Source organism: Callionymus lyra, chromosome 1, assembly GCF_982586985.1.
Source record: "Callionymus lyra chromosome 1, fCalLyr1.hap1.1, whole genome shotgun sequence".
Classification (NCBI taxonomy): Eukaryota; Metazoa; Chordata; class Actinopteri; order Syngnathiformes; family Callionymidae; genus Callionymus; species Callionymus lyra.
The window spans coordinates 41,362,704-41,388,426 of record NC_141818.1 but is presented as its reverse complement, the minus strand read 5'-3'; the positions used below and the strand labels follow the sequence as shown (position 1 = coordinate 41,388,426).

At 37.3% G+C, this 25,723-nt stretch overlaps 2 protein-coding genes across 3 annotated transcripts in view; both read right to left on the bottom strand.

Annotated features, from left to right (window-relative positions):
- The window catches only part of tmem184c (transmembrane protein 184C), a 176,018-nt gene extending 174,017 nt beyond the window's left edge, over positions 1-2,001 (bottom strand). For both annotated transcript variants that reach the window (XR_015713344.1, XM_087808117.1), the window contains exons 1-4: positions 1,463-2,001; positions 598-728; positions 485-521; positions 192-397 (exon numbers count right to left, since the gene is read on the bottom strand). Coding sequence is in view for 1 of the 2 variants with exons in the window: in XM_087808117.1 (XP_087664243.1) it covers positions 192-397; positions 485-521; positions 598-728; positions 1,463-1,579 (491 nt within the window). In the remaining variant the exon portion in view is untranslated. The remainder of the gene's footprint in view (positions 1-191; positions 398-484; positions 522-597; positions 729-1,462) is intronic.
- Positions 2,002-6,259: 4,258 nt separating this feature from the next.
- ednraa (endothelin receptor type Aa) lies at positions 6,260-21,911 on the bottom strand. Its single transcript, XM_087808131.1, has 8 exons — positions 21,661-21,911; positions 19,044-19,513; positions 16,676-16,803; positions 11,898-12,096; positions 11,665-11,817; positions 11,458-11,591; positions 8,889-8,997; positions 6,260-8,666 (listed from the first exon to the last, which is right to left on the bottom strand). The coding sequence occupies exons 2-8, from the start codon at positions 19,479-19,481 to the stop codon at positions 8,529-8,531; spliced, it is 1,299 nt and encodes a 432-aa protein (XP_087664257.1). The 5' UTR covers positions 19,482-19,513; positions 21,661-21,911; the 3' UTR covers positions 6,260-8,528.
- Positions 21,912-25,723: the final 3,812 nt, after the last annotated feature.

Sequence of the window (25,723 nt, the reverse complement as noted above, 5' to 3'; positions counted from 1 at the left end):
GAAGCAGTGTCATTATTTTCAGATTCCACTAGATGGCAGCCTCTGCACTATTTTCCTTTGTTTTGAACAACTGTTCTAATGAAACATCATTTTTAAACTGATGGCGCCACCTACTGACCTCTAAACAACATGACACTGCTTCAAGAAGAATCATGATGTTATAACCAGTACAGGGAAGTAGCACAACTTACTCTCCCATGGGCCATGGTGGACAACAGCATAAAGGAGGCAAATGTTTCTGCTGCTCTTGCACTTCCAGCATCATCACCAGGTTTGGATATCGTGTTTCCAGGTAGTTTAGTAGGAAGGTCATGAAGTTGTAGATGACAAAGGCTTCGTAACACTCTCTGCACGTGTCGAAGTATATCGCTATTCTCGGGTATTTGAGAGCGATCCACTGATGAAGAAACATTTTATATATTTATATATAACAAAATGCCAAATTTAGATTTCCCCTGAAGGGTTTTAAAAAGACAAGACTTACACTGTCCAAACTGTAGATTGGAACCATCCATAGAATTCTAGAAAAAAAAATAGAATAGAAAAAGGACATTTTAAATGGAAGAATGTGGACACTTCCAAGCACTGCAGCTTTACCTGATGATGGGTTTTTGGAGTTCTGGCTGCGTGTAATGAACTAGATGTTGGAGAATTCCCCATAATGAGATAGGTATGGTCATGAAGACAAATATCCCGGCGATGAACCATGCTTTGTTGTGAGTGCCGACCTGTGTTCATAAAGAAAGGATTATACGACATATGACAAAGTAGTTTACTGATGTGTGTAGCATGTAAAAGTTGAGGTTATTCATGTCAGAAAATAGCAGCATTTTTACACAATTACAACGATCTTCCTCTTCCTCTGCACTAGATGGATCTATATATGGATGGATAAAGTAGACCCTAGTTTCTGATAAGACTGTGTTATCATTTTTATTTAAATATCTTAATATCAAACATCTTGTTTACTGTCGAAAAAAAATGTTTGAATAAGGTTGAAAGTTGTTTAAATACCAGCAATTATATTTGAAAATGTGTGATTGTAGTTAAAAAATTCTACGATTGTTCGTGTACATTTATATAAAACAAATAAACCCATCTAAAGGACATCTCTGTGTTATCTTAATCTTTTAAAGTATATGTTTTATTGAGTATTGTTTTGATTGTTTAAGCGCTTTGTGACCCTGGTCTGGAAAAGCGCTATATAAATATTACTTACTTACTTAGTAACAATACAAATATGAACTTAATACATAGGTACTTTATGTGCAAGGGATTTACCTTTCTTTTACTACAGATGACAGATAACCCCTCAAACAATTGTCACGAATAATCCCATGTGTCAACAACTGATTTAAAATGATTCTGTAGTGACTGCAGGAGGGTTTTTCATTGTTTGTTTGGAGGAAGGTTAGTTTGAAATCACAGATCTTAAAAAAAGTCAAATTCAAAGTGAACTGACCTCAGACTTCTGGAGTTCCCAGATGCACAGCGGAAGGACGACTATCAACAAAAGAATGTACAAGAGAACCACCAGAGGACGAATCCATCTCCTCCAGTTCCCACAGGAACAAGGCATGTTGGCATGAACATGCAAGAAAGGCCTTTTAAAATACCAACAACAAAATGTGGCTTCTACCCCCTTAACTGTAGCTCAAGGGCACATTTATCATCGTTTTGTCGAACGCCAACCACAGGGATCGTCAACTCGACCAGGTCGAAGTGAAGACCGACGCTAGAGAGGAATGTTCATCCATGAGGTTTCCATTAACCGCTCATATGACTCGCTTTTTTAACAAGCTAGCAGGCTAAGCTACCAATAGTTAGCTTGCTAGCATGTAAACAACTCTTCAATCATCGCCACGACAAGTCAGTCAGTGAAACAATTTCACTGGAGATCGTTTAGCCTTTAAACTCGGTCCGTTTGGGCGAAATTCGACGTTATATAAACGTATTTATCTTTGGTTGCAGCAAAGTTCACCAAAGTGAGTGTTGTTGATGTTTTTACTTCCTGGTATGACGTCAGGAATAGTCTTAAGTCCCGCCTCTAATCTTTGATTTGGTTGGTAAGGTAACAACCGACTGACCAATCAGCGGCAAGGAAGACAGAAACAGGATGTTGCAGTTTGGCTTTTGTGAGCACTACACACTTAGTAACGCTAGATGGCAGTATTAGTCTAGTGTGATATAAACGGGCCAGCTCCGATTAAAACATGATTAAAAGTTTTATTATCCTCCTCGCTATTTATTTATAAACAAAAAAAAATAAAATAAAAACACTATACAAATTATTTTGCACTTGTATTTATTATAAACTATTATTTAAAATTATTTTGCTGAAAATGGCATACAACGAAGTAAGTAAGTAAGTGTGTGTGTGAAAACACACATTTTATTTCAAATTAAATACAAACATTTGTAAAGTTTAAAGTTAGACAAATCACCATCTTATAGTAAAATAGTTTTTATGTTTTCTTTAACCCCTGAAAAGGCAACATAAGACAATTGTGTAGATACATAATAATAATAATAATAATAATAATATGTTTTTACAGTGTTTACAAAGTGCTTTACATAAAAGCAAACAACTACACTTAAAAATGACACAATACATTAAAACAGCAGAGTAATAAAATAAGATGAAACAACACATCCAAGGAATAAATTAAAATAAATACAAGACCAGTTTATTATTATATTATTAATATTGTTGTACTTGTATTATTTATTTATATTATTTTAATGTTGACCTATTTAAGAGATCTAAACAATAAATATATAGGAGAAGCTATTATTTATTATTAGTTTTTGAAGCTAAAAAGACAGATCCATAGATTTACGGAGGCAGAACTTTCCTCGCCGCCCCCCCCACACTCACACCCCCACAGTCTCAGAAATCACTCGGTTGTCGCAGGACAGATTGTTCATAAATTTTCAATTGTTCCTTTTGGCTCGTATGAATAAAAAATAATATTGCCACAAGTCATGCAAGCGAGTGCCACAGTGGAATCGCTCGGAGGTGTCGACGTCCAAAGCGACTACAGCGATGTTACCCAAACATACATGGATCACTTATTATAAATATAATGTATATTTAAGAAGAAGTTTCAAGCAGCAGGAGGTGGAAAAAGGTCAGACTCTTAAATGCAGAATGGCAGGATTCACACCTTTATCAGAGGAGAACACAAGAGTGCAATGAAATGACAATGACTTATTTATCCTGATGTGTCTGCCAGAGGCCTTTTCTTTGGAAGGAAGTGTTCAGACCTGCTGAGGGGGTTTCAGTGCAGCTCCTCTGGTCCTGAACAACAGGTGAACTCGAGCACCAGCAACAGACGCTTCACGTGCAAAAGACGTGAAGTTTTTGGACTAAAGTAGACCCTAGTTTCTGATAAGACTGTGTTATCATTTCTATTTAGATATCTTAATATCAAGCATCTTGTTTACAGTCGAAAAAAATGTTTGAATAAGGTTGAAAATTGTTTAAATACCAGCAATTATATTTGAAAATGTGTGATTGTTGTTAAAAAATTCTGCACTTGTGCATGTACATTTATATAAAACAAATAAACCCATCTAAAGGACAAGATGAGATTGATTAAAAAATAAAATAAATCAGGTTTAAATAGAAAAGCATTTAGATAAGAACAATAATAAAGAATTATAGTAATAATAATGAACTTTTTTGATGCATCTACAGCATCAAATGTATCATTTAAATTACTATATTAACTGAAACTATAAGCAATTCCAACATTTATGTGGCTTTTTAAAAGAAGCCGAAGGTCATTTAATATAAAACAATTAATGCTTAATTTAAAATATATAACAACAAAATGAAGCAATCTTTGAATTCATAAATGAAATGCAAATTAACACATTGAACTTCTCATCATAAAATCCATAATTTTTCTCTACACCAAGATTTATTTTTTTCATTTCTTCTCTCCATGAATTTGTTGGCAGGATGTCTTGCCTTTTTCTGTTGAGGATATGTTGAGAAGACGGAGTAGAAGTGCTGCTATATAGCCGTGTTAAATGATCTCCTTGGCAGAGGTATGCGCTGTCCCTGTGTCTCTCTCGCTCTTTGACTTGATACACATTTCTGGCTGATTCTCCGTCAACAGCTCCGTGTGGACTCTGGACCCTCAGGGATCCCTTTTTTTTATTTGTTTTCATCTTAACTCTGTCCACTCCTGGCTCGAGCAGAAGTTCCCACCATCGTCATCATCATCAATACCTCGACTGCTTCTTCCTCACGCACACATTCCTGTTCCTTCCCGCTCGACGTTAGACCAACAGTTTGTTGTGAAACCGACAATAATACATCTTGTTTTACGGCGATGTCACAGAAATCTCGTTGGTCTGATAGCAGTATTTTTTTTCACGACAATGATTTCATAAAGCTTGACTTTCATCAAATCATCTGAGGCAGAAAAACATGACCAAATACAGTCATATGCTCGGACGGGAAGGTTTTTCACAATTTTAGTGGGACTGATCTGTGAAAGTCAAAGGTTCTCGACTCCTTTTTTCAATCAGTAACAGTTCACAGCGTATATAAAGAAACACATCGTCAATGTTTATCACATTCAGCCGTTATCGTTTATGTTCTGGCGTCGTACAAAAGTTTTCAAGTATTAATTAAGTATATATTTAAGTATATACTTTATTGAATATTGTTTTGATTGTTTAAGCGCTTCGTGACCCTGGTCTAGAAAAGCGCTATACAAATAAAAATGACTTACTTACTTACATAATAATCTTTGTGCGTTGGAAGTGGAATGGTTATCACAAAGTATAGTAAAAGTTCTGATACTAGCTTGGTGACGGTCTGATGAAGCTTCATGAAACAGTGTCATGTTGTTTAGAGGTCAGTAGGTGGCGCCATCAGTTTAAAAACGATGTTTCATTAGAACAGTTGTTCAAAACAAAGGAAAGTAGTGCAGAGACCGCCATCTAGTGGACTCTGAAAATAATAATAAGGTTCAGAAACAGTTAGAAAAACCACAGAAGTAGAACAAAACAAAAAAACATGATGCAAATTGAACGTCACACAAAATCCAACCAATGGTGACGTGTAGAGAAGGTGAGAATATTGGTAAAATATAATAAAATCAGGCAGGATTATGGGGAACACAACTGGAAACTAAAAATGAAAAAATACAAAAGAGAAGGGCAAGAGCAAAAACAGAAAGTCAAAAATACAAAATCCTTATCCAGAATATTGAGGAATCACTGGAAGTAGAGCCGTACTCTATCAATGAAGGTGAACGTTCTGGCGACTGTTGCCAAGAAACTCTCCTTGTTTTGTTAGCTCACATAAACAAGTTAAACTATTATTTAAAATTATTTTGCTGAAAATGGCATAAAACGATGTAAGTAAGTAAGTGTGTGTGTGTAAAATATGTTTAAAGTTTAAAGTTAGACAAATCAAATGTTGGGCCATCTTATAGTAAAATAGTTTTTATGTTTTCTTTAACCCCTGAAAAGGCGACATAAGACAATTGTGTAGATAAATAATAATAATAATATATTTTTTACAGTGTTTACAAACAACTACAGTTAAAAATGACTCAATACATTAAAACAGCAGAGTAATAAAATAAGATCAAACAACACATCTAAGGAATACATTAAAATAAATAAATGACCAGTTTATTATTATCATTATTATTGTTGTACCTGTTTTATTTATTTAGATTATTTATTATTATTTATTTAGATTTATTATTACTATAAGTTTGGTGGCAGGAGCCGAGTGAACGGATGATGTTATTTTAGCGTTGTGTTATTTTCTCCGATCTATGCTCTTTATATTTGCTCTTCGTTATCTTTTTGCCTTTTTTTTATTTGTTCTTGTTTCTTTCATGAAACTTGCTGTACCTTCTATTGTCTGCTATGAACTGGAAATCAAATCTAATCTCAACAAGAATATGTGTTTTTTAGCAATTTACTAAAGTTTACTGTTAAGAGTAGCTAAATTAAGAGTATTATCACATCATCTTTTCAAATATCTTCGCTGATAAATAAACAAGCTTTCGCTCTGAAACATAACCTCACCCCCCCATTCTGTTGCTCTTCTGAGAAGCAACTTGTGAGAATCAAATTCCCATCATCGAACTGGCTCACATCCTCTCCTGACATGACGAACCCTCGGGTCACGGAGAAAACCGCTGCCAGATGTTGATTAAAAACAGAAGGTACCTTCGGCCTCTAATGAATTAAAAACATGGGGCGCAACAAACGACTCAAAATGTTGCAGAGGGAAGCGTGTTTATTGGTAAATATAGTGGGAGATTATTGACGTTAATAGATAGATATTATTTCTGACCAGAATGAAAATGAGCTGATGTTTGTTTGACACTGAGAACATCTGACACATTTAAAGACACATATCATAGTGTAACATATTCTGTTCAAGTTTTCTCATGAAATTATTCATTTTAAAATAACTGCTTTGAATCAAAATAATGTTTTTTTTGTCCTTTTAAATATTAGCGACGTTTGCTTTGAACCCAACTATCATGAGAAAGGAATTAACAAGATGTTTGTTTTCCTTGTTTCGTTCCTCTTTCAACTCAAGGGTCCTAAGTGGCCCCTTTGAATGCGTTTATATACAGGTCATACTGAAGCTACAAAAGCGATCGTCTAAACAGACATAGATTCAATTGTTTAACTTTTTTTTTTGCTTTTCTTACCAGTTAATCTGTTGATTTTCATAAATCATTGGACAGTTAAATCATGTAAAATACAATGTTTCACTCACTGTTTTCTTTAGGCTCGATATCAGGCACCTTTTATATTGTGGCCCCTCAGGAAATGTAATCTCCCGCCTCTGTTCTAAGGGAAATACAGGCGCCCCAGTTGAAAGATATAATCCCTTCAAGAACGAGACTAGATGATGATTTGATAACCATGGAGAAACATGGTCTCAGGCTTCCCAACCATTGGAAGCTTGGCCGCAAAAACCATTCCAGTGCGACGTCTTGAGCCAAGAGAAGCTCAGCATCTTTTAAGAGGCCGGCTGGGATCGTCCAAGTGGTTTGAAAGCGAGTCAACTGGACTGTGTCGAGTTCTAGGAAGACGTTCCACCTCTCGTCCGAGAAGCTTCTTCAGTTTGAAGTCAAGTAGAACTTATCGATATGGATTAGAACATGGAACATGTGGCGACACAAAGGTTTTGTCATTTCGTACTGGGTTATTCCGTATCACTTTTCTCTCTGGTTGATAACAACGTTTCTAAGTGTGATTCAAAGAATCAAAACTGTTGTAATACATGATGGATGATTCAGTCTTTAGCTCATTTTCAGAAAGAACCATTTGGACAATTACTTCACATCTGGAACATTGTTGATACTACAGTAAATGTAAAAAATAAATGTGACTATAAAAAGCATGATTTATGCCCATCCAGTTCTTCTAAATACTAGTGATGGTCTGATGAAGCTTCATGAAGCAGTGTCATTATTTTCAGAGTCCACTAGATGGCGGTCTCTGCACTATTTTCCTTTGTTTTGAACAACTGTTCTAATGAAACATAATTTATAAACTGATGGCGCCACCTACTGACCTCTAAATAACATGACACTGTTTCATGAAGCTTCATCAGACCATCACTAGTTATGGGGCCAGTAGCAGGATATATACCGACCCCTGACCCCAGCTCGTTCGGAACTGAAGAAACTTCTCGGTAAGAGGTGAAACCTCTTCCTAGAACTCGACAAAGTCCCGATGACTCCCTTTCGAACCACTTGGAAAAAAGGGCCCATCAGCTGTAAACACTCTGGTCATAACCGTTTCTGTATCATCTATTTTAGAAATGACAACCTCAAAAGCCCGCCTACGTAAATGAGCGCTTGATAGATGTATTGTTGACATCGATAATAACTATATAATAGCAGTCACGGTATACAAAAAATGAAATTGAATTACATTTACCAACTTTACATTTGTACCCATAGATACATGTCACATAATAAACATATATTCACGTATGTATCATGCTACATTGTCTGGAAAATAAAGAAACCAAAATGTTAAAAGGAAAACGAGTATCACATTAGAGCAGTGGTCCCCCAACCCGGCACAGAAAAACAAACAAACATGATTTATATAATTTGCGTTCTATTGTAAGTTTTATTTTGAAAAAATAGCATTAGTCTCTCGCCTGTCGAGACACTTTATTTTAGTCAAGTTTACTCCGAAAAATAAACCTGTAAACCACGCTTTTGTCTGAAGTTCGTTCGGTAAAGATAAGACGCTGCAAAAACAAGGTTAGGGACCTCTGCATTTGGACTTGTTCCCAAAACCTTTTCCCGGAATACAGCCGTGGCTTCACTGGTGTAATTTATAGTGGCTGCGCAGCTGTGTCCTGTTAGGAGCGTCCTCCTCGTCCCTCTTTTGTCTCTCCAGACCGAAGCTTCTTCACAATCCAAGAGTCTGTTTTAGGAGCAGCAAGAGTTTGGAAGTGGTTTTGGTTTTTTTGTCCCGTTCTTCTTCTTGGTACGAGTCGTGACGACGATCAATCAGTCGCTGTCCTTTCGAACGCTGCGGTCGGTGTGGTGGTTGTTGGGCTCCGGGCTCTTGCACTGGACGCTGGTTCCGTTCATGGGTCCGATGCTGCTGAGCTGCGAGTGCGAGTAGCAGCAGCAACACAGACACGACTGCGGACAGAGAAGAGAACTTTAATACATCTGGAGATTATGAAACGTCATCCAGGGCTCTCAGGCCTGCCTAATCTCCGGCTCGACGGGTCACGTATGACCTCATATCCGGTACATAAATCACGGGTCTCGCGTTCACACGTGGCTCTTGGAACGTCGTCACCGATCACGTGGAGTCACGAGGTCTTGCGTCGCTGTTTTTAGGAGATTTTTTTTTAATACCTTGAAGCAGTTCTTGAACTTTTTGCTGACGAAGTAGAGGATGATGGGGTTGATGCAGGAGTTGATGGTCGCCAGGTTGATGCTCAGGTAGTCCATGACAAGCAGGAAACTACAAACAACACAACAATCATCAGTAAACAATCCTGAAATGTAAACATTAACATTTATTATTAAGGAGAAGGATTAGGGCCAGTCGGAGAAAAAGGTCTCACTTTAATCTCTTAATTTAATCTTGAAATACTGCACTATGTTGATATTTATCTTTGTATTCTCACATTATGAAGTCACCTTTATATCAGAATAACATCTTTAATCTCAGAATTCTCCCTTTAAAGTCACTTCAATCTTTGATTTATTACCTTGAATTTATAATTCTAACTTTATTCTCAGAATTCTGACTAGAAATTCAGAAATTCCGTTTCAAAAAGTGTCTTGAAAATCCTTTTAATCTCCTAATTCTGTAGTTATATTCTTACTTTAAAGTGACTTTAATCTCACAATTGCTGATTTAAATTCTCACTTTCATCTCATAATTCGTATTTGAAATCAAAGACTTCACTTTAATCTCAGAATTATCAATTAAAAGGCAAAATCTTTACAAAACTCACAACTATGACTTAAAATATTCACTTTAATATCAGAATTCAGAACTTGTACGACATTATTTGCTCTACAATCTGAGAATTATAATTTAAAAATTGATACTTTAATATCAAAATTCGTAATTTATAGTCCCAATTCCCACTTTAATCTTAGAAGTATCACTTACAATTCCTAAATTCCTACAATCTCAGAACTCTGACTTTAAATTCTCTCTTTAATCTCAGAATTCTTACTTTGAAGTCAGAGTTTTCACTTTAATCTCCGAATTATCACTTAAAAGGGATTTGTTTTTACAAAATCTCAGAATTCTGATTTAAAATGTTCACTTTAATACCAGAATTCAGAACTTTTACGACATAATTTGCACTACAGTCTTAGAATTATAATTCAAAAATTAATTCTTTAATATCAAAATTCGTAATTTGAAGTCACAATTCTCACTTTAGTCTCAGAAGTGTCACTTAAAATTCATAATCGTCACTACAATCTCAGAACTCTGACTTTAAATTCTCACTTTAATCTCATGTTTCTTACTTTGAAGTTCAGAATTCACAGTTCAATCTCAGAATGATCACTTTAAAGGAATTTGTTTTTACAAAATCTCAGAATTCTGACTTAAAATACTCACTTTAATACCAGAATTCAACACTTTAAAGTCATAAATGCTCTACGATCTCAGAATTATAATTTAAAATTGATACTTTAATATCAATTATTTTAATTTTAAGTCAGAATTCTCACTTGAATCTCAGAAGTGTCACTTAAAATTCCTAATCATCACTACAAACTCAGAACTCTGACTTTAAATTCTCACTTTAATCTCATGTTTCTAACTTTGAAGTTTAGAATTCTCAGTTCAATCTCAGAATTATCACTTAAAAGGAATTAGTTTTTACAAAATCTCAGAATTCTGACTTAAAATACTCACTTTAATACCAGAATTCAACACTTTATAGTCATAAATGCTCTACGATCTCAGAATTATAATTTAAAATGATACTTTAATATCAATTCTTTTAATTTCAAGTCAGAATTCTCACTTGAATCTCAGAAGTGTCACTTAAAATTCTTAATCGTCACTACAATCTCAGAACTCTGACTTTAAATTCTCACTTTAATCTCATGTTTCTAACTTTGAAGTTTAGAATTCTCAGTTCAATCTCAGAATTATCACTTAAAAGGAATTTGTTTTTACAAAATCTCAGAATTCTGACTTAAAATACTCACTTTAATACCAGAATTCAACACTTTAAAGTCATAAATGCTCTACGATCTCAGAATTATAATTTAAAATTGATACTTTAATATCAATTCTTTTAATTTCAAGTCAGAATTCTCACTTGAATCTCAGAAGTGTCACTTAAAATTCTTAATCACCACTACAAACTCAGAACTCTGACTTTAAATTCTCACTTTAATCTCATGTTTCTAACTTTGAAGTTCAGAATTCACAGTTCAATCTCAGAATTATCACTTAAAAGGAATTCTTTTTTACAAAATCTCAGAATTCTGACTTAAAATACTCACTTTAATACCAGAATTCAACACTTTAAATCATAAATGCTCTACGATCTCAGAATTATAATTTAAAATTGATACTTTAATATCAATTCTTTTAATTTCAAGTCAGAATTCTCACTTGAATCTCAGAAGTGTCACTTAAAATTCTTAATCACCACTACAAACTCAGAACTCTGACTTTAAATTCTCACTTTAATCTCATATTTATTACTTTGAAGTTCAGAATTCTCAGTTCAATCTCAGAATGATCACTTAAACTCAGAATCCTGACGTTTAATTCTCACCTTAATAACTTCAACAAACACGTTGAGATGCATGTGTTCAGTAAAAATCCAGATCGTAAAGCAGCGTTCGTGTCGCCTCATCATTACTAAGATCAATATCTGGTTGTTATCATAACCTCATGTTCAACCAACTCCCTCATCACCGTGGTTTCCAGACTTACTCATAGAGCTCGCAGCGAGAGACGTCATTGGGTTTGTAACCCATCGCCTTGAGGATCCTGCTGAGGTGCAGCGGGAACCAGCAGAGCGCGAATATCAGGACCAGACAAAAGACGGCTTTGGCGACTTCCCTCCTCTGGAAAAAAAAACAGATAAAAAAACATGGATTTTTTTTTAAGCATCGAACAGAGTGACTCGTGCGGTCCAACCTGCTTGAGGTGCTCGCTGAGGGCGATTCGAAGGTCGCCCTTCCTGTGACTGAGCATCTCAAAGGTCATCAAGGTGTAGAAAACCGCCGTGCAGATGAGCGGGACGCAGAAGTAGAAGCCGAAGAGCCACCAGTCCTTGACATTCCTATAGAACTACACGCCATATAGACAGTTGTTGAATCTTCCAGCGACTCACTGTTTGTAATAATACAAGCGAGGATTGTTGGATTTACCGTCATGAAGTCACTCTGAGGGATCAGAATACACGTGCGCAGGGTTTGGTTATTGTAGTCGAACGTATGCATGTCGAAGCCAACGGCCTCGGGAATGGCCAGGAAGAGAGACAGACCCCAGATGGACGCGATCTCGATGACGGTGATGAGTGGGATTCCCACTCCCTGGACTCTGCTCCAGGAGGCCACGGCTCTGTACCTGTGAATCCATTTTTAAAAATGTTAGCTTTAAAAAGTTTTCAAGGTTAATATATACGTCTATCTCTGCGCTAACTAATTATTTTTTATCTTTCTAGATTCTCTGCTGATATTTGTAACCTATTTGTAACCTGTAGTTTCACTTTATATTTGCAGGATTATGTTTGTTTTGCTCCTTGTTTCCACTTTAAGTTATTCTGTTTTCGGTGAGTTGGATTTTGACTTTTCTTTTTGTTGTTCTCGATTACTTCCTGTTTATTTTGACTCATTGATTATCGGACATCGACCAAGTAAAACTTATTCTGTCGACCCTTTTAGTGTCTAAATTAAAATTGGATTTAATATTAATATAAATAATATATATATATTTGACCTCCTGTTTCCTGCATTGTATTTTGCCTCTGGGTCTCATTGCTAATATTTTATGAGATTATTAAAAGTAAAAAACTTTGCTTTAATTCATGTTCACAATCTTTTCAAATTTCCCTTAAAACGTCTGGGAAGAGACTGCAGTATTTTTTTTTTTTATGGTATTGTTTCCGCCTTCAAAAAGTTTAATTAATTATTTGATTTATTCTTGTTATAAATATTATTTATTATTTTTGATATATTACTTTCAGGCTGGATTTTAAAATGTTATTCTTGAATTAGACTAAAAAATTATATTTCATTGAAAAATAAAAACATTTTGAAAATATGTGCACAATTGAATTTAACACTTAATTCTGTAGCAAATTTTCTCCAAACAATATGACAAATTCATGTCTAAAGTGTTAATCATGTTGTGAACTACTTTATTTTATTTAACCCTCATGTTTTCTCAGGGTCAAGGTGACCCAAAGGCCGTAAATAAAACACATTTTAATTTGGGTCACCTTGAACCCAGAGGCAACACAAGGGATACCAGAAACACATTTTTTTCCCGGCCTTCGGGTCACCTTGACCCTGAGATAACACAAGGGTTCATATAAATTACTTACGATTTTACCAAACTAACCATTTTCCATAATTATTTGAATTTTTCAAATCTATTCTTTTCAAATCTATGTTTTATTTGAAAGCTTTATTTTCCTTTGTTTTGAACAACTGTTCTAATGAAACATCATTTTTAAACTGATGGCGCCACCTACTGACCTCTGAACAACATGACACTGTTTCATGAAGCTTCATCAGACCATCACTAGTCAAATCTAAGTGAAATAAATCAAGTAAATTATATTTATTACTCATATATACACTCATTTATACGTTTAGATCTCAATATAATTGATTGGTAATATTATTATGATCTCTGACACATGAGCAAATACAATTATATATTTTTAATTTTCATACGACTCAAAGTTTGTTGATTTATTGAACGTCTGTGTTGCGAACATTCATTTAAAATGTGTCTGACAAAGCTTATCTTTTCTTCATGCGTGGCAGAACACCAAAAGCAACAAACCGCAGCGTCAGCAAAGACATTTGAAAATGTAAAGAATTCATGAAAGAGACGATCAATTGTTTATTTTAAAGATCTAATATTTATATTTGCGTGCCGCCCTCCAAACAAAACCGGCCCCCGTCGTTGGCAGGGAGGGGCCCCCTCTGTTGTTGGCTTGTGTTTCCTTTTCCACGGAAAAAAAAACACTTGTTTGCTCGTTTGTTTCATTAATGGAAAACGCTTGTCGGGAATGTTTTAGTAAAAAGCTGCATCAAGTTTTTATGGCAAAAACAATATATTTTTCATGACACATTTGAATTCCTCTGTTCGACAACATGGCGGCATTTATATTTCACAAAGTGGTAATGTAGCTTCTCTTTCCTCTTCCAGCCAGACTGTGATCCTACAAACACTCGCTGTAATTTCTCATCAAATTTTCAAAACTTGAGCTCAAAAAACCTCATAACCTTTAGATGTTTAAATGTATTTTAAACAATGTGTCGATGCCCACAATTTAAGGAATACTTAATCGCCGGCTGGATTCTTCTTCAAAAAAATGGATCTTTCTTCTGAGCAGTGTGTTTTATTTCCCAGAATAGAGACCACAGCACATATAAAAAAAAGACAGTCGAGCCTCTTTGAGTTGAGTTAAGTGTACGAGTCAGAGCTCGGTCTGCACTTGGCGAGCATTCATTATTCAGAAAGGAATATCTATTAGAGGATGCTATTAACATCATCTTTGCAGTATAAGGTAGCCACGCTCACATTGTTCCTCGTGCATCAAAAGATGGAAATATTTCAAGCTAAGAGCATCTTAATCATCTAATGGACTGGCCGCTGATACGCTTTAGCCCTATAGCAAAAATTACTCTGATTTATCGTTCTTGTTTGTGTTTTTTACAAGTATGATTACTTCACAAGCAAGTGATTTAATACTTTTGTTTTTAGCTCTCTTCTCTCAGCTCAAACATAAGGCCAGGGGGCCAAATCTAGCCCACCAAGTCAGTGATTTGGGCCCAAAATAGCATTCATGACGGAAGAAACTCGCCCCCCAAAAAAAGAGTATTTTGTTCAGAAGTAAACTAATGCCAAACATAGACTACCGTTCTTCATCAAGTCAAGGGAAAGGGGGAGCAAATTGTATCATTTTAAGATCTTAATTTATTTTTTCTCATTTGCTCTTTATATTTGCAATTTGTTGACTCTTTGCACTTTGTTTTTTTATATTTGCACTTTGTTCTTGTTTTTGCTTTTATGAAACTTCCGGACCTTCTCTCGTCTGCTGTTTACTGGAGGCCTAATTTAGATTAGATTAGACTAACTTTATTAATCTATACATGACGGATGGATGGATGGATGGATGGATGACGGATGATGGATGTATGGATGGATGGATGTATGGATGGATGTATGGATGGATGGATGGATGGATGGATGGATGGATGGATGGATACATAGATAGATGGATAGATGGATGGATGGATGGATGATGGATGGATGGATGGATGGATGGATGGATGGATGGATGGATGGATGGATGGATGGATGGATGGATGGATGGATGGATGGATGGATGGATGGATGGATGGATGGATGGATAGATAGATAGATAGATAGATAGATAGATGGATGGATGGATGGATGGATGGATGGATGGATGGATGGATGGATGGATGGATGGATGGATGGATGGATGGATGGATGGATGGATGGATGGATGGATGGATGGATGGATGGATGGATACTTACTTCACAAGCAAGTGATTTAATACTTTTGTTTTTAGCTCTCTTCTCTCAGCTCAAACATAAGGCCAGGGGGCCAAATCTAGCCCACCAAGTCAGTGATTTGGGCCCAAAATAGCATTCATGACGGAAGAAACTCGCCCCCCAAAAAAAGAGTATTTTGTTCAGAAGTAAACTAATGCCAAACATAGACTACCGTTCTTCATCAAGTCAAGGGAAAGGGGGAGCAAATTGTATCATTTTAAGATCTTAATTTATTTTTTCTCATTTGCTCTTTATATTTGCAATTTGTTGACTCTTTGCACTTTGTTTTTTTATATTTGCACTTTGTTCTTGTTTTTGCTTTTATGAAACTTCCGGACCTTCTCTCGTCTGCTGTTTACTGGAGGCCTAATTTAGATTAGATTAGACTAACTTTATTAATCTATACATGATGGATGGATGGATGGATGATGGATGATGGATGATGGATGATGGATGATGGATGATGGATGATGGATAATGGATGATGGATGATGGATGATGGTTGATGGATGATGGATGATGGATGATGGATGATGGATGGATGGATGGATGGATGGATGGATGGATGGATGGATGGATGGATGGATGGATGGATGGATGGATGGATGGATGGATGGATGGATGGATGGATGGATGGATGGATGGATGGATGGATGGATGGATACATAGATAGATGGATAGATGGATGGATGGATGGATGGATGGATGGATGGATGGATGGATGGATGGATGGATGGATGGATGGATAGATAGATAGATAGATAGATAGATAGATAGATAGATAGATAGATAGATAGATAGATAGATAGATAGATAGATAGATAGATAGATAGATAGATAGATAGATAGATAGATAGATAGATGGATGGATGGATGGATGGATGGATGGATGGATGGATGGATGGATGGATGGATGGATGGATGGATGGATGGATGGATGGATGGATGGATGGATGGATGGATGGATGGATGGATGGATGGATGGATGGATGGATGGATGGATGGATGGATGGATGGATGGATGGATGGATGGATGGATGGATGGATGGATGGATAGATGGATGGATTTTCAAAATCCCTTTTAATCTGTTACTTTATTCGTTCTGTTTGCTGTTTGTCTAATATTTTAAATGTATTAAAAAAAAAAGTGATTTATTATTGAAGACCCTTTATTTCCCGATACAACAATCTTTGATCTGCCAAAATAATGACCGTTATTGGGAAAAACAAACTAAAATGAAGGGCTTTTAATTAAGTTCAGGAGATTAAAGTTACGATTAGTTGGATTTACAAATGAATCTCGTGACTAATGCGTCCAAAATGAAATGGAATCGCCATCATTCCCTGGATTCTCCTCCTGTGAACAGAGCGTTCCCGAGGGTCTGACCTGTCGATGCTGAGGGCGCACAGGTTGAGGACTGTGATTCCCACCGAGGCCTTCTGCAGGAAGGGAACCAGCTTGCACAGGCACAGGCCCACAATACTGTCATCGAACGGCCAGTGAGACGCCAAGAGCTGCAGGGAAAAAAGACTCATAATTAACCACATCTCCAAATATTTACACCGCATTTCATTCAGTAATATTTGATCAGATCGCTCAAAGCTTGTCACGAATCCTAATGAGAGATGCCGCTGACGGTCATTTGTGTTTTTGACGCGTCTATTTTGGAAAAACCGTATGGAGCTGGACAAACTTCTTTCATGCTGCCAAACTGTCGCACAACTTTATTATCAAACACAACCAGCTTCTGGGGGAGATCAAGTCGAGGTCAGTTTGTTTTTTTTAATAATATAATCCAAAGTTTTTGAAAAGATCTGTCATGTCTGAAAGGAGTGTCGTCGCTTCCTGGATCTTTCATTGTTTACTTGAGCAGCTGCAGTTTCCCAGGAGCAGAGGAAAAAAGCCAGAGAGAGGAAAGAGACCCACGTCAATGTTTACAGTTCATAAGTAGTTGATTATTTTAAGAAGCGCAGATCCAAGGAAATGAACTGCAGGCTATAAAGATGCTCTTAATATTTCATTATACGAGGCTTGGCTAGAATGACGGGCTTTTATTTAGAAACAATGATTTTCTACAAAATTGTAAAAGCTAAACGTTCATTAAACAATACTTAGAAAAAGGTTTGGAAGACATTTTACATTTGATTATGACTCAGGGCCACGTGCGGCCATTTTTTGTTCATTCAAGTCAAGAAGGAGAAGAAGAAGAAGAAGAGGAAGAATAGTAATAATAATAATAATAATAATAATAATAATAATAATAATAGTTATAATAGCAATAAAGAAATCATAATGAAGAAGGAGAAGGAGAGGAAGAAGAAGTAGAAGAGGTAGAATAGTAATAATAATATTAATAATAACAATAAAGAAATAATAATAAAGGAGAGGAAGAAGAGCAGAAGAGGTAGAATAGTAATAATAATAGTAATAATAACAATAAAGAAATAATAATAAAGGAGAGGAAGAAGAAGAATAGTAATAACAATAAGAATAATAGTAATAATAACAATAAAGAAATCATAATGAAGAAGGAGAGGAAGAAGGGTAGAAGAGGTAGAATAGTAATAATAATAGTAATAATAACAATAAAGAAATAATAATAAAGGAGAAGAAGAAGAATCGTAATAACTATAAGATTAACAGTAATACTAACAATGAAGAAATCATAATGAAGGAGAAGGAGAAGAAAAATAAGAAGAAGAAAAGAAAGAAAAAGAAGAATAGAAATAACAATAATAAAGAAATAGTAATAAAGAAGGAGAAGAAGAACAAGAAGAACACAAATAGTAATGATAATAATAATAATAATAATAATAATAATAATAATCTCTATTTATACAGCGATTTATACTCACCATGTTACCAGGCGTTATTAATTTTATTAATAACAATAATACAGAAATAATAATGCAGAAGAAAAGTAATAACAATGATAAAGAAATAATAACAAAGAAGAATAAGAATAAGAAGAACAAGAAGAAAAGTAATACAAATAATAGTGATAATAATAAGAATAGGGTTAATACTTGCCATGTTACCAGGCATTACTATAATTATAATACTACTAATAATAATAATATTTAAATAATAATGAAGAAAAAGAAAAAGATTGAATAATTTGAACTTTGACTGAAATCCCATCAGTTGGTTCTCTTTTCAGAGGAGGGACAGTTATTTATGGTCAACAACTATAGTTGGCCCGTGACCAAGATAGTTTTGGTCAGAGTTGCGAGTTTGAAACCCTCCACTGTCTCACCTACAAACAAACACTTGGTGATGAAGCTTCATGAGACAGTGTCATGTTGTTTAGAGGTCAGTAGATGGCGCCATCAGTTTTAAAATGATGTTTCATTAGAACAGTTTTTCAAAACAAAGTAAAATAGTGCAGAGACCGCCATCTAGTGGACTCTGAGACCTTAAACCCCAGTACACGTTAATGATTATTAAGTGTGTGGTGTGAGCGTATTATAGAATGGAAGACATGATATTTATTCTCATTTTTTTTGGTCCGGAGATAAGGCCGGTGACTAATGGAGAGGGTCAGCTCGAGGCCACCGACTTGTGCGACTGTGTCTCCGGCTGAGCGATTATTTAAACTAGCTCGTCTCATCACTTATCTCCCGTACGCTAAAGGTTAATGGCCTCTCCTGACTCCCCTTCTCCCTGCTTTTCCCGTCTGTACTTTCCCACTATCCTCCACCAAGTTAAGAATCTCCAGTTGGAAAAATAAAACCTCCACACAGAGTTGACGTACCTTGTACACGTTGATGGGAATGTCCACGATGATGTAGATCAGGTCCCCCAGCGCCAGACTGCAGATGAGAGCGTTGGGTCCGTTCCTCATGCACTTGTGCTGGTATATAATCCTCAGCAGGGTGGCGTTGCCCACCAGTCCCACCACAAACACCACAATGGAGAAGACGGTGTTGATGTACTTGAAGTAGGCGTTAACCGACGTGGATTTCCGACACATGGGCGGCCGTACGGGCCTCATGTGAACGCTCAGGTTTGTAGATCCTGGCCCTCCGGGGTTCTGTCCCAGTCTGGGGCTGGCGGTGCTGAGGAACGATGGGGACTGGAGGGTGGAGTGGACCAGCCTGGCCAGCTCTTCGCTTTCCTCATAGTTTCTCTGGCAGGTTCCACCGGATGCCGCGCAAAGAACCAGGAACAGAATAACGTTGGTGCCCATCATGGAACAGGATTTTTAGTTTTCAATCCTGGTCGCTGGAGAGTAGAAACAGAGAGAATTATTAATTAATATTAACTTTTGACCATCACAGACTATGAACTTTCCAGTTGTGGAGGATAGTTATGTTCTGATGAAGCTTCATGAAGCAGTGTCATTCTTTTTAGAGTCCACTAGATGGCGGTCTCTGCACTATTTTCCTTTTTTTTTTTTAAACTGTTCTAATGAAACATTATTTTTAAAGTGATGGCGCCACCTACTGACCTCTAAACAACATGACACTGCTTCATGAAGCTTCGTCAGCACATCACTAGTGGAAGAGTCAATCTATGTCCGAAAAGGACCAAACTTTCAATACAAAACAATTCAAATACAGTCGTATACATGAGAATACTATAGATAGTTTAAGATATGGACGTAGTAGTTACGTCACCTGTCTGTTACTTGATAGTGATGATTAATTCATAATGTACATTTAATTTATCCTCAAACCATTTTAAAAGTCTATATTTTAAGCTTGTTTTTTAGCAAAAGATCCCAGACCTTCAGCGTAAATCCAAAATCCGTGCAGGAGATGAAAGATTTGGAGCTTCCACTACAAACAAGCCTGAAATATCCAGAGTTATTTGTTTTTTTTCAAGGCTTCAGTTCAAGATGGACGTTACAGACGAGCGTGTGGAGATATTTGGATGTTTTTAAGTGTCTTTTTGGACGGAAGATGAAGACGAAGAATTTACTAACTTACTTACTTACATCTGAGCTCCAGTTGCTACATTAAAATGAACAAATATTTTTGTCTATCAATCTAAAAAGTGACAGTAAGTGAAAATAATCTCAACCCTTAGTTGACATGGGGGTGAGTAGAAAATTAGGGAATTTTTAATTTTGGGTGAAATAACTTAAATCTTAAGTTTGGGATCAGGTTCATATAAAAGTAAATCACGCCCCTTTTTCCCAAATTCTTGAAAACTGGTGAATAGAAATATAATCAAAAGGGTGGAATATTAAAAATAACTTCAAATTAGTGTTTAAATGTGTTTTTTAGAGATCCTTTTATGGTCAGGTGTATATGTGACTTCCTGTCTTTCTGCAGCCATCCTCCAAGTGGTCGCTTGGTGAACTGCAGCTTTTGCACTTCCACATTGGCTTTGATTTAAAAAACCATTACATTATATTATGATTCATTATCATTAGTCATAAAAAAAATCCTAAATCACTGCTGGAATGCATAGAAGCAAATAAACAAGAGCATGAGTCAAAGTTGGTCTTGACATTAATCACATTTTAACATGACTCTTTGGGAACTTTTCAAAAGGACTGACTTGTTGAAAAGACGAATCAAGCCAACAGTGCAGATGTTAGCTGGCTATAGCTATTTCCTCCACTTTGATTTCCTCCTCTGTTTCAGATTTAGAAGGGCTCGGACATGTGGCTCTAGAGCAAACATCCTTCCTGACAAAAGAAGCTGATGTTGTGGGTCGAGGTAGATAAACAAACATCCGGATGAAATTTCATCGTAGTTAATATTTACAACAAAAACCATCAACAAACTCCAAAAAACGCCCCGACGGGGGCACATATTTCCACCCAGGAGTTTATTTAACATGATTTAAAAAAAACATTGGGATATATTTAGCTGTGGTCATGACCAAAAAAATGTATGTTCCCCTTTTTTTCCGATGTGTACGTCATTACATTGAAATGCAAGTTGAATTACTTGAAGTTAGATTTATACAGGTTTTTCTTTACGAAACACGGAAGCGGTGAACAGCCATACAAGTCAGTGACGAAGCTGTAAAAACTTGCGTCGAAACCCTTTTATATAAGTCCGTTTAAAAGTCAGAGTTCACAGCAAAAAACCCGGGAAAAGACGAGCTCCTCGGCGGAGGTAATAGAAACAGTCGCCTTCCACGAACCCCCCAACTTTCAAAGTGTCAGACCCAATGTCGAGCCATTTGCATCATGTCTCGTCACCGGCAAACTCTTCTAGCCCAAAGTTCTTCCTGTTCAAAGTCCCGGCTGTCACCGAGTACACAAAGAACTATTTAGCGAGCAGCCCTTCGAGTAGCATCCCAGTTTAGCGTCAGCATGACACCGGCGGGACCCGCGACAGCACACACACACACACACTCATCAATAATACATCACTTTTTCTTTTTTTTTTTTTTTTTGGTTTTTCACCTACCGCTTCTAAAACGTCTGCCTGGCCCCTTTGGAAAGCGTCAGGCAAACTTTCGTCTGAAGCCCCCCAGACATCTGTATCGCATCACATGAGTAATTAACGCGCTATCAAAGCCGCAGCCGTATCCCACTTGGTTTGAGCAGCGCACCCGTCTGCTCGGAGGTGCCTTCGCATTATGGCTCGCAGTTTCCTGTGGAGAGTTTGTCTGAGTGTGTGTGTGTGTGTGTGTGCATCAGAACGTGTGTGTGTCAGAGCACCAGTGAGGCACTTTGACTGGGTGGGATAGTAAATCTCCACCTCCCTTTGGTAACAGACTGGGCCTCCTTTTGGAAACCCCCCCCCCCACCCCCCCCCCCACCAACCGTTCATCCTCAGAGGAACTGGCTACACACACACACACAGGATTCTGGGAACCCGACGCCCCTACAATCTGCCCCTTTAACTCTCAATCAAGTGGCATTATGGCTTGTTTGACTTCTCCCCGACGCTAGAGTCAACAGAGATTAGATGTGAAGTCGGTGTCCGTGCTCGTGTTGCCTTTTCGAAACCAGACGTGGGAGACGAGGCGAACCTGCCACTTACAGTGTGTGTGGCCGAGACCACTTCACACGTTCTATCCTTTCACGATGGAGTGTGTTCCGATAAAACTTCACAACAACTCAGAAGATAATTAGAGCGTCTACTTAAGAAGCCGCGTCATCTCGATTCCAGTCGATTTAATGAGCTCTCGACCAAATAAAAATGTGTTTTAAAGTATTCAAACTTTTAAATTAAGTGCTGTTAAATATACGTCGTTGTCACCCAAATTAAAAAAGAAATGACAATTTAACTGTGTCCAGAAAAAACGAGACAATATTCATTCAAAATTCTACAACCAAAAACTTTGCAATTGATGTCTCAATTCATTATTAAAACGATGCTATTGATACAATACTACAGCGGTCGCCAACCTTTGTTCAACGAGAGTACGGTCAGTGCATGAGTTGGCAGAAGCTATGTTTTGGTTCTGGTCCCAAATAAAGCTTCTGGTTTAGAGTTCAAAGCCTTTTTCTTTTTCTTTCTTTTTTTGTTGTTAAACTTGGCCAAAACAAGCATCTTGATCAAGAATCATGGACTAACGTTACTAAGAAGACAATCCTTTCACAAATACTTTCAGACAGTAATATTCAACGTAATAAATAATAATAAAAATGCTTCTCGGATCGGTAAAAGTTTCCTCCCAGTTAGTTGGAGACGACTTCTAAAAATAAAACCTCTACATACAATTTAAAATTCTTAGATGTTTTGGCAAAACAAATAGACTTTTTTTTTTACTTACAGGAGCCAAGGTCTCAAGCATTTAAAGCCAAAGAATTTCATTCATTTGGGTATTTTTGGTAGTGATGTGTTGACGAAGCTTCATGAAGCAGTGTCATGTTGTTTGGAGGTCAGTAGGTGGCGCCATCAGTTTAAAAATGATCTTTCATTCGAAAAGTTGTTCAAAACAAAGGAAAATAGCGCAAAGACCGCCATCTAGTGGACTCTGAAAATGATGACACTGCTTCATGAAGCTTCATCAGACCATCACTACATTTTTAAAGTAAGAAGAGGATTTGTTTAGCTTTAAATACAATAGCTTAGCCACTGAGTGTTTTATTATAATCAGACACTGTTTGAAGAAACCATCCTTAATAAAAAAAAAAAACAGTATCTGATAATAATAAACATTTCAGTTAACTAAACAAGACATTAAGCTTAGCTGAAAATTGCCCCTCCACACCTGTATATTTATTGGGTGGTTAAAAAAAAGACACAACTAAAAAAACAAAAAACAACCCAAAATCCTCCCAGTGGCAGTAGCAGCAGTAGTTTTCTTATGTTTTGTACTGTATATTGGACAATATCAATATCTATGGTGTAAAGAGAAGAAAAGTATTTGAGTAAAGTAAGTCAAAAATGTTCCCTCCATCACAAACCTGCGACGGCGATACAACTGGAGTCTGACGGCGGATGATGGATGCGAGTCTTCCTGCCGCATCAGTGGCTATTATGGATTGTAAAATGGACCATTCATCAGGAACGAACCCTGAGAGCAGGAAGAGGCCAATCTAAACCAACGTGATGTACCTTTTCCAGAGCGCGCTGCTCGCGGGAGGTAATTTGAGACTTAATGGAGCTCTTTGTAATGATGGTGCCGTACATTTGAAGGTTAACACGTGTTGGATGATTCTGAAAAATACCATTTATTTACTGTATACATCAACAACAACATTAGTCTCAGATAGCATTCTGTAATTCCATTTTGAATTATTTATACTTCTTAAAAAACCCAGATTGTATATTTTAAAAATGCAATGATGCACTCGAGGTGATGCGTAAAATGGCCACCGAAAATTAAACTTAAATGATTCACCTGAAACATCGTCTTCCAAACCCCAACTTCTGTCTTCCCCGATCCGAGCGGTGAAGTTTTCAGTTCATCAGCAGGTGATTTCCTTCGGAGGAACGAAACCTAATTGGGTAATGCCAATATTTACCGCGATTCAAAAATTAACATCATCATGTTTTCTTTAATTGTAGTCATGAATACGTGATGTCTGCTGAATTAGTCATGGTCATTTGAATATTTTATTTATCGGGATGTGATTTGCTGACGGCGTCTGATTTTTTTTTTTCCCGTTGCCCACTTTATTCTTCCCTCGCCTGTTGGCAGCATCCATGGCATTTAAACTTTCCAGAGGGTGCTTTCGGTCTTTGTGATTAAACCCATTAATATATAAGTGATGAAACCTTTACCTGCTCCCAGTTTTCGTTGGCTTTCATGTTGTTGTTGTGTTGTTGTTTGGATGGTAATCAGGTATTAATGGCATTCTGTCTGAACTCAAAGATGGCAGGCTGCCTGGTAATTCATATGCTTGTTCTCTGATGGCATCTGTCGAAGTGTGCTCTCTGCATATTGGTACATACCCTATGGGAAATTTCAAACCAGTCCTAGACTGAGAGGGATGTAAGCAATTTCTTAACTGGGACACTTGTGCGAAAAACAGTGAGAACAGAGAGAGCAAGGGATGGGAAGAAGAGAGGAGGAGGAGGAGAAGAGGTTTGGGGGCCAATTCTTCTGTGACAAACGGCGACGGAGGGAAGAGGTTGCAGTCGAGCTCAGAGTTTTCACTCCAACAGAAAGTAAAAGGTGAACAGTTTTGTGATCGAACCGCTCGTTATCTGACGATAGCAGAAGATTGAGGATGGAAAACAGTTTAAAAGTATCTCATGAAAGTTATCTCATGAAAGCAGCGATTATTACAGTTGAAACATATATGAGCTACAGTACATTTTTGTATTCATTTGATTGTATTCATGTATTTATGGATGTTTGTCTCTATGGATGTGCTACTGGTGCTGAACAAAATAATTTCTCCTCCTGCAATCAATTAAGTATCCATCCATCCATCCATCCATCCATCCATCCATCCATCCATCCATCCATCCATCCATCCATCCATCCATCCATCCATCCATCCATCCATCCATCCATCCATCCATCCATCCATCCATCCACCCATCCACCCATGCACCCATTCACCCATCCGTTCATCCGTCCGTCCTTCCGTCCGTCCGTCCGTCCGTCCGTCCGTCCGTCCGTCCGTCCGTCCGTCCGTCCGTCCGTCCGTCCGTCCGTCCGTCCATCCATCCATCCATCCATCCATCCATCCATCCATCCATCCATCCATCCATCCATCCATCCATCCACCCATCCACCCATGCACCCATTCACCCATCCATTCATCCGTCCTTCCGTCCATCCATCCATCCATCCATCCATCCATCCATCCATCCATCCATCCATCCATCCATCCATCCATCCATCTATCCATCCATCCATCCATCCATCCATCCATCCATCCATCCATCCATCCATCCATCCATCCATCCATCCATCCATCCATCCATCCATCCATCCATCCATCCATCCATCCATCCATCCACCCATCCACCCATGCACCCATTCACCCATCCATTCATCCGTCCGTCCGTCCGTCCGTCCGTCCATCTATCCATCCATCCATCCATCCATCCATCCATCCAT